This window comes from Cavia porcellus, unplaced genomic scaffold, assembly GCF_034190915.1.
Source record: "Cavia porcellus strain 051 isolate PalLab524CR breed Dunkin Hartley unplaced genomic scaffold, mCavPor4.1 scaffold_9, whole genome shotgun sequence".
In the NCBI taxonomy this organism is placed as follows: Eukaryota; Metazoa; Chordata; class Mammalia; order Rodentia; family Caviidae; genus Cavia; species Cavia porcellus.
The window spans coordinates 68,084,240-68,094,520 of record NW_026947492.1 but is presented as its reverse complement, the minus strand read 5'-3'; the positions used below and the strand labels follow the sequence as shown (position 1 = coordinate 68,094,520).

General features: G+C 35.1%; 1 protein-coding gene across 1 annotated transcript; it reads left to right on the top strand.

The window, feature by feature from the left end:
• The first annotated feature begins 8,767 nt into the window (after positions 1-8,767).
• On the top strand, positions 8,768-9,766 carry LOC100721313 (olfactory receptor 52A1-like). The gene has a single exon (XM_003465353.1). The coding sequence runs from the start codon at positions 8,768-8,770 to the stop codon at positions 9,764-9,766; it is 999 nt and encodes a 332-aa protein (XP_003465401.1).
• The last annotated feature ends 515 nt before the right edge of the window (positions 9,767-10,281 follow it).

Genomic DNA, 10,281 nt, shown 5'->3' with positions numbered 1-10,281 from the left:
TATACAACTCAGTATTAAAACAGACAGATACATAAAATAAATATTACAGGACTTAAAATGTGAAATAAATTCCAAAATAATAATAAATGTAGAATTTAAGTAATTATTTTCAGCAATGGAATTTCAGCAAAGTAAGAACAGAGTTAAAATTTGCCCTAAACTGTGCCTAATACATTTATCAAGCACACCATCCAAAAATTGCTGAATAAAGGTTTTTCTCATGAGCACAAATAAGTAACATCCTTGAATATATAGACTCAATAAAGAGTTACAGAGTACTTCACTCTTCTACAACAGTGTATACATTCTTTTCAGCAGCACATGCTACTTTTTCCAAAATAGATTACATACTAGTTCACAAACCTGCTTAAGTCATTGTAAAAGAATTGAAATTGCCACATACATACCACCAGATTGTGAAATGAAAGTAGAAATCAGTAACAAGAAATTTTGGAAGGGGAAAAATCATGAAAATTAACAGCATATACCTAAATAATCAAATGTGTCATAGATGTCAAATCAAAGAAGAAATTAAAAATTTCTGGAAGTTAATGACAGTTATTGTACAACTCACACTAACCTCCAGGATGCTATAGAAACAGTTCTAAGAAGAAAATTCATCACAATCACTGTTCACATTTGAAAAACAGAGGGAGTCCAAATATACTCTGAGAAATCTTAAGATACTTGAGAAACAAAGATAAAATTCTCAAATTAAAAAGGAAAATTAAAATGATAAAGCAGAAATCAATGACACTGAGACTAAAATTTCTGTAAAACATTCAACAAATTAAAGAGCTAGCTCCCTGAAAGAATACATGAAATAGATAAGCCCTTAGCCAGACTTACCCAGAGGAAGAGAGAAAAAGCTCATGTCAGTGCACTTAGATATTAAAATGTTTGTCACGACAGAACTGTCAAAATCCAGAAGATAGTTGGAAACTCCTTTAAAATTTTTATTCCAAAAAATTAGCAAAATTTGAAAACATGGACAGATTCCTAGAAGCATAAAATTAACAGATCTAATCCAAGAAGTCATAAATTTTCTTGACAACCCAATATCAAAGATATTGACACAGTAGTAAAGAATTTAACTTTCAACAAGCACAAAAGAAAACTGTTGAGATTTTTAGCATAGTTGAGAAAAAGAGACAGATAGAGACAAGACAGAGAGAGAGAGAGAGAGAGAGAGAGACAGACGGACAGACAGACAGAGGAGTCTTCATTGTGGGCATGGCAGGGTTGTGGTAGAATGCAAGATTCCCTCTAAGGAGACAAAGTTAGGGGATGCTTTTATGGAATTCAGATAGGAGTGGAGATGACCTGAGTGGACAGGTCGTCATATTGGGAGAGGACTGGAGGACTTTTGGCCTAGGAGGTGGAGACTATCTGAGTGGATGGTCTTAGGAGAGGGATTGGAGGAGCACTGGTGTATGCAGAAAAGGGAGACTGAAAGTTTATTGTTTTGGTACCTGAAGACAAATTTGGGTGTTAGTGTAGGAGAGATATGCTGTTGTTTCAAGGGTCAACACCATGATGGACAGGAACCATGTAAAACCTGGCAGAGTCCCGTAAAAATGGACTCATCAAAAACCAAACCAAACCAAACAAAACGAAGTGAAACCAAACCAAACCAAACCAAACCAAACCAAACCAAACCAAACAAAATGAAACGAAACGAAACCAAACCAAACCAAAACAAACCAAACCAAACCAAACCAAACCAAACAAAATGAAACGAAACGAAACGAAACCAAAACAAAACAAACCAAACCAAACCAAACCAAACCAAACCAAAAGTAGTGGGGCCAGATGGATTCACAGCTAAATTCTACATAACGTCTAAGAATGTTCTATCACTAGTAAACCTCAAATTCTCCAAGAAATTGAAAGGATAGAGTGTGCTTAGATTCATTTAGGGAATCCAGTATCACCCTGAGCCCTAGGTTGGAAAAAGAGCCAATTAATGAAGACAATCTATAGGTCCATCTCATTAATGAACACAAAAGAAAAAAATACTATAGAAAAATTTACTAGCTGTATTTATTGTGGCATAATTTATAGAAGAAGCTGTGCAAGTAGAGATATGGCAAATATTTGTCAAAAAGATTAAAAGAAAAGACTATGGGTTCTCAATGGAGTTGCATTTAGCCGGGACATTAAAACCATGTCATCTGCAGGCAAATAGACAGACCCCAAATTCAAACAGCACATGTTTCCTTTACATATGGAACCATGGGTAAAATGAGAGATTATGGGAGTAAAGTACCAAGGAGACTACTGTAGAACATGAAAAGCATCAAAAAAAGGGTGTGACAGGAGAGCAAATGATCAGAATATGTTATATATAACTGTGAGAACATCAAAACAGCAGTCAGTCTTCTGTGTAGATAACAGGAAAAAGGACAAAATATTTAAGATCAAAAAATATATCAAAGGAAGTACGTATTTCTTGATATATATAAATTAGTGGTTATCAGAAGTTATCTCATAAAAGTGCTGCATCTCAGCAAAATTAATAGATGGAATAGAATCCACTATAATGTCACTTAATTTATCAAGTACCTGAGGATGAGACACTAAATTACACTACTGTGTGTTCATAAAACATTTTGATAAAAATGATGATTTTCAAGGTGTTACAGCTTTAAGAAAGACATCATGGAAATTCAGCATATTCAACTTTTCTACAATATTTTCAAATAAAATTTTCTCCTTTTTAAAAGTAAGAGGTAAGTCAGTTGTGATGACCAGTTCTATAGGAGACTGAGGTGGGGTCTAGTTAGAGCCAGCTGTTTCTGTAAGACAGAAACTCAGAGAGACCCTTCTACAAAATAATAATTTTAAAATGTTATAAGGAGCTGAGGATATATGTTAATGTGGACGTCCTGATTTCAGGTCCCAGGGGAGGAAAAAATGATGAACAAAATAAGATTTCTAATAGATTTTACCCAGTACTTCCTATGTCAGATCAGTGACTACTTCATACGGCAGTCATGTCTATGTACTTGGGGTACACAAATTAGAATGGTGATTCTTCACATAATAAGCAGGAGATTAACAAAGAGTCACCTAGAATGATGGACACTATATATGAAGGTGTTTTAAACTTTACAGATAAGATGAAATATGTATTTTACTCACTCCAGAGTTAAATAAAGCTGTTATTAACAGTTTCTAAAGGAATATGAGGCATAAAGTAAAGTTTGAATGAGTCATATTCACTCTTTGTGCCTGGAATCATGAGAGAAAACTAGAAATAATGTTATCAGAGTAGGCACAATGAAAGTGGAAGCTAAATTATTCTTTTTTTAAAAATTTTATTTAAAAGAAAAAAGAGAAAAAACAAAACAAAACAAAGCGGTGTAAGGGTACAAGTAATACAGAACTACAAAAAAAAAAAAAACAGTAAGAAATCACCAGTTAATAGATTATATATTATCATCTTAGAGATAGTTGCTCAAATCACAGCACCAAAGCATACAAACTGGACATTCAAACAGTGAGACTGCAAACAGTTGTGTTCAATGATCCAACCAAAAACATTAATATGGTCAGCTATTTAACACCCCTAAACACACTTGCTGTTGTATATTTTAGAGCACTTTTTTTCCCTCTCTTTTTTACAACAAAATTTACACATTTTGGGTTTTATAATTCCTTAGTTCTTATTACTTTTTTGGGGGGGGAGAGAATAAAGTCAAATATGGCAAAACAAAGCTGTCAGTCTGAACCAAGGATAGACATAGCACATGATGTAAGAACAGAGTACAAGGTTATCAACAATGGTTATCAACAATGTCTCTTGTTTCCTTAAAAAGAATTGTCCATCTCATTAGATGTTATAAAGTTGAACAAACAGTAGAGAACAAGACCAATAAAACTTAAGCATTGTAAACATTACAGGACTTCCAAAGGAGACAATAGTCAAGCCAGAATGGGCATTTTAGTGAATCTTATTGCCTTCAAAGTAGTTGCCTATAACCCCAAACTTGATACTATCATATAGAATGGAACAGAGTCTAATCAGTCAAAACAAGATAGTGGGAGTATTACAGGACTTCAAAACAAGTTAATAGGAAATCAAAAAATGTTACTATTATATATACTGCTAATTTTTAAAATTTTCCCCTTAATTAAAAAAACATAAAAAACAACTAAATAGTTTTTTAAAGAATAAGGGAGAGATTGAGATAAAACAGGACACAACAATATAACAATACAGGTCAAAGCATGACTGTTTCAGCAACCTCGTGCTTCACCACCAAATAACCCAACTTAATAGTAGTTACCATAGTGTCTGTCTTTTTCCTTGAAATATTTGAATATAACTTCATATACTATAGCTTCAAATATTTCCATATCAAGAAGCCCAGAATAAAGCCTTTCCAATTAATAAGTGAAAACTTTATAAGGCTTCAAGGCCACATAATGGGGAATCATGATTACCACATATTTTTATATATTTGAATCATTACTTACATTAGGGAAACTATTCGGTATTCACACATGCAAGATTGATTTATTTCACTTATGAGTATGGTCTCAAGCTGCCCCCATTTATTGATAAATATCTCAATGTGACCCTTTTTTATAGCTGAATAATACTCCATTGTATAGAAATACCACAACTTTTTTATCCATTCCTCAGTTGATGGACACTTGGGTTGTTTCCAAGATCTGGCGATTACAAATTGTGCTGCTATAAACATAGATGCACATATATCACTGTGGTATGATGGAAGCTAAATTATTCTAAGTGGAAGAAACTAAGAAAAAATGTTCATAGCAGAATGAAAAGGACCAAGGATAGAATCTTAAGGAGTTGATACATTTAACTAAGTTCTGCAAAGTTGAAAAAAAGAATATGACCCAAGCTAATTGAAATTATTTGCTTATGACTGAAGAATAAGCTGAGGATTGTCCTAGCTCTTTGAGTCAAGTCCATCAGCATTGGTTCACACTTCCTTCACTTTCTTTAATAGGAGAAATTCAGGAAGCATAGCAGATTCCTTTTGTGTTCATCCCACCTTACTTTCTCCCTGGAATCCATTGTGAGAGCTCTCTTACCATTGCTGGTCTTCCTAAGCGAGGCAATGCTTTAACATTTCATCAAGAACCTCTCATCCATTTACATACAGGAAGTCTAGAAAACTGATACAGAGTTGTGAAGTACACAAATGTGTGCTCACCTATATATGTTTCTTGGTGCTTTCATGATAAATGACATCCTAACTCCAAGCACAGAAACTAGAAGAATGTGACATTTTATTGTTTGTGTAGTGATCCAAACTATGCAGTAAAATTCTTTCACATGTAAGTGACCCGTCACAATTGACTTTTGAAAGAAGAAGGAAGCAAAGTACCAATGAAGTATGAATAAAACTTTATTGATTGTGCCATATATTGGTTAGAATTCTATGTGGTAGGTCTTAGAAATTTGTAGTATGAGGGATCACTTTGGCGGACATTACTGACCTTGCAAAAAAAGGGCACGAATAGAATGAAACTGAGAAGAATGAGACACACTGCAAAAGACCAAGAGGTAAATAAGGGAAAAACAGTAAATATAAAGATAGATATTTTTCTTTTTAGAACAATAACGAAAGGCTTGTCTCCATGAAGCATATTATTGCAATGACTTTTTAAGATAGAGCAGAACTGATATACAAACGTATCTGTATATAAGGGTGCTTTATCACACAGATATGGCTATAAACCCTGCACAGAGAGGCTGAGCCAGGAAGACTGCAAATTTGAATGTCACCTGAAGAAACTATATTTCTTCAGAAAATCCTGTCTCAATAAGAAAACAAACAAACAAATGAACAAACACCACAGTTATAACTCAGAGCAAAAGCCCATGTTTCAGTCTTAGTGCCACCACAACATAAATACATAAATAAACAAAATAAAAATGGAAAAGCCAAAAAATAAGAATTTATAATTATATAAAAGCAGCAGAAAAGCAACTTAGCTTGTAAAAAAGAAAATTATACATCACAATTTCTCAGCATTTACCTATTGGGAAAGAAAAACTTTCAAAGTGAGAGTTACAGGCTTATTTGGTATGAATGAGCCCAAGAGAGCTGACTTAAGAATTTATTAGGTCTCTTGTGATTTTGGCTAGGGACATGTGCATCTCTTATTTTGGGTTCATAATTCTTCTTCCTTCTCCACACTTTCATCATAGAACATCAGAAATGGCATCTAGCAGTTTTGTTCTCCAAAATGAGCTGAAGAAATTCACACTATGTTCTAGAATGCTGCAGACCTTGCCATGAGTTTTGTTGGAAAGTGAACATACAAGCATGGAGCCAGACATTTGACAAAGGGCACGGATACTGCAAAGACAGAGAGCAGAGTGAGAAGCTGACTCAGAAATGGTCACACTCTCTGCTTCATACCACTTGGGCGCCATTACAGAGAACATTCAGCAACAAAGTGTGAAGAAATAGACTGAAATTTCTGGAAGAGCATCAGTGAGAGATGAGTGACAGTAACAGAAGAACTGGAAGTACTCTCCAGACACCCGGTAAGAACTGAGCCAGTTCTCAGACACTATCTAGAGAGGAAGTGTCAATGTTATGAAGTTTCCCCTCCAAATTTGTCTTTATTAGTTTTTCTAATACCAGCCACAGTCTCAGGTAACTAGATATTTACCTGCTACCTCACCTATTGCTTTTACATCTGTACCTGTAGGACAGTGCACAGGAGTCAGCTGGTTAAACTGAAATAAGTCAGGAGATGATTGTTCCTAACAATTTCCCTTCTAACTCTGATTATTTTTGGAAGAGATAAATATTTACCTTTATCTGATAGTCAGTGAGCTATGGATAGCAATGTCATAGGACTAAGCATTTCAGAGCAAACCTGTAAAAGCCATAGTACTTAGCTAACTGATCAGTTGTTCCTTAACCCGAGTCACATGATGGGGCTTTTCCATCATATGTTGCTGCTGAATCTAGTCTTTTACTGGAGGTTTAGTATAATTGAGCCCCACTGCTGAAGGAATTACTGGTACGATGTTTACATGAGATAAAACTTTAGCTGATTCCTGAGCCTGCTGAGATACAGAAAATGCATTAGAAAGTCTAGGAAACCTAGTTTGACTTTTCAAAATCACTGGTAGTTCTCTAATATACAATTAAATTTTTTATTCTTTTAAAACATATAATTTTTAGCAAATGAGATTTTTGATGAAATAACTTTCATATTAGGCATCAGAGAAAGAGTTCTGAGAAAATTCAGTCATCAGAGAAATTAAGAAGTGATTAAACTTTCTTAAGTTATCCTGAATTCCTCTTCTGAGTAATTTCTGATATTCAAAATTCTGTTTTTCTTAGGTAGTATTATATTTGGTTCACTACATAAATCTCTTTATCCCTTTATTTTTCATTAAGGTTTTATAACTAAGCTCACAGAACAATATTTCATTAAATACTAATGAATCTGTATTGGCCACATCTCATGGTTGTCATAGCTGTGGGAAACTTAAAGCCAAAAAATTAGCTTTTTCTGAATAAATCATTTGTCTGGCTTTCCCCCAGACAATATTTAGATTTCATTAAGAATGTGTTTCCTCAGCAAATGCATTACAATTGTCTATGACTTTGTTCCTTGGGGTTAGTCCTTTCAAGGATTCTCTAGTGTATTACCACTAATGTACCACTAACACATTAATAAATTGTCTAAGAAGACAACTAATTGTGGGGATGTCAGTTATTGTAAATGTAATCAAAGTAAAGCTGAAATCTAAAGTGGCAAAGAGCAGTGGCTCAGACACATCAAAAATTTCATGAGTGTCTTATTTTAGTGCATCAGTTCACCAATGTAATCATTGTGTACTGAAAACATGTACCAATAATTGAAAGAAGAAAACCACAAACAGAAAAAAAAAATTAAATTATCTTTTGCCGAGAATTTCCTTTAGAATACATTGAAAAGATTTCTTCAAACATTCTATGTGTCTTACTGGAAATTCCACATAGATACAAATGCTATAGAAACATATATTTTATTTTATTCTATTAATTATTTCTTTTTTCTTTCTTTCTTTGTTTCTTTCTCTTTTTTAATGTATTAAGTATTCAACTCAAGATCTTCACTGGCATAGAGCTCCATCACTCTCTATTTTTAAAATTTGAGCTAAAATCTTGAGATTCTTTGACCCCAACCTAACCGACTTCAGGGATTCCAAGAGAGCACCACCACATTTCGCTTATATTATGTTCTTGAGTTTCAACTATTTCTATCTCTACTGTGTTATCATACATAGAGTCTGCTTTACACTAATATATGAGCAACACTTGAAAATTTGCTGATCCAAACTAAAAGATGACTGGCATAAGAATACTATTAGAAGAACAGGTAAACCTCATGATATGAAGAAACAGATCGGTATCTTATGACACTTTGAATTTCTAAAAAATATAAATAAGTCTAATTTCTTCATCTACAGATTTGAGATAAAGTCACAGAGGATGACATCGATTCAGGCAATGTTGCTGAATCAAAGGCCGTCGTTCTCTCATGTACAAAACATCTTGTGGCAGAATTCGCATGGATTCTTCTCTGAAAGCAGCAGTGTGTTCCTATGGAGTTGTCTTTCTCCTTTGATAGTATGAATGAATGAGGTAACTGAGATCATCTTAGAGCTCAGAATATCAAAGAGATTAAGTATGGTGGCTTTGGATAAAAACAAACAGTAGATCTACAGTAGCTGTGTAGATCTTCTTCTGTTGACACCAGGAAGCCCAAGAATACCATGTTGTTCTCCAACATCACAGTCTTCATGCCTTCTGTCTTGATGCTAATAGGGATCCCAGGCCTAGAGTCTGTGCAATGCTGGATTGGAATCCCTTTCTGTGCCATGTACCTTATTGCTATGATTGGAAATGCCTTGCTTCTGGTTATCATCAGGTCAGAGCGCAGTCTCCATCAACCCATGTACATTTTCCTAGCTATGCTAGGTGCCACAGACATTGTGCTTGCCACCAGCATAATGCCCAAGATGCTTGGAGTCTTCTGGTTTCATTTGCCAGACATCAATTTTGATTGCTGCCTGTTTCAAATGTGGCTCATCCACACCTCTCAGGCCATAGAGTCTGGCATTCTGCTTGCCATGGCCCTTGACCGTTATGTGGCAATCTGCTATCCACTGAGACATGCCACCATTTTCACAACCCAGCTTGTCACTCAGATAGGAGCTGCTGTAACCCTGAGGGCTGCCATCCTCGTGGCCCCATGTCTAGTGCTGATAAAGTGTCGGTTCCAATTTTATCACACAACAGTCATCTCCCACTCCTACTGTGAGCATATGGCCATTGTGAAACTAGCTGCAGGAAATGTCAGGGTCAACAAAATCTATGGTTTGTTTGTGGCCTTAACTGTTGCAGGGGTGGACCTCACATTCATCACATTGTCTTACATCCAGATATTCATCACAGTTTTTAATTTGCCCCAGAAGGAGGCGAGGTTGAAGGCTTTTAACACTTGCGTTGCTCACATCTGTGTCTTCCTCCAGTTTTACCTCCTGGCCTTATTTACCTCTTTGACTCACAGGTTTGGCTCCCACATCCCCCAGTGGATCCATATCCTCTTTTCTAGCTTTTACTTGCTGGTTCCTCCATTCCTCAACCCACTTGTCTATGGTATAAAGACCAAGCAGATCCGTATTAATGTGGTGAAAATTTGCTGTTCATTTTACTCTGTCCTTTCCTCATTGTGTAATATCGTCATCTTTCAGGAGAAACCACAACAGTAACCCACATTATTGGACATACCAAATTTTTCTTTTTGTAGAAATTAGTATGTGAACTTTTCCATAATGAAGTTTATTGTCCATTACAGCCATTAGTGAATTAGCTTGTGCATCCTCTTGTAGAAATGAGTAAGGAACACAAACAAAACACAACAATGAGCATATTTTTTTTTTCATTTTACTTTTTAATCCCTACTTCAGTTGCTCCTCTAATATCTTTCTCTAGAGGAATCCTCGCATGCACTCTGTCATTTCACTGAAATGCACTACAGCCCTGTTATTCTGCAGGCTCCATAAGGTTTTCACTCTGTTAGTTTTGCAATGCTTGGTACTTTAAAAAGTAAAGAAAATGATTCTGAAATATTGTCTAATCCAGGAAAATATTTTATGGTATCTGTTAAAATAAGTTTAACAATGTAAATATTCCCAGGTCATCCAGAAGTCATCACAAAGATTTTTAAATTTTATGCATTATGATATTTTCAGTATGTCCTGCATTTACTTCTTAAAACTTCAAT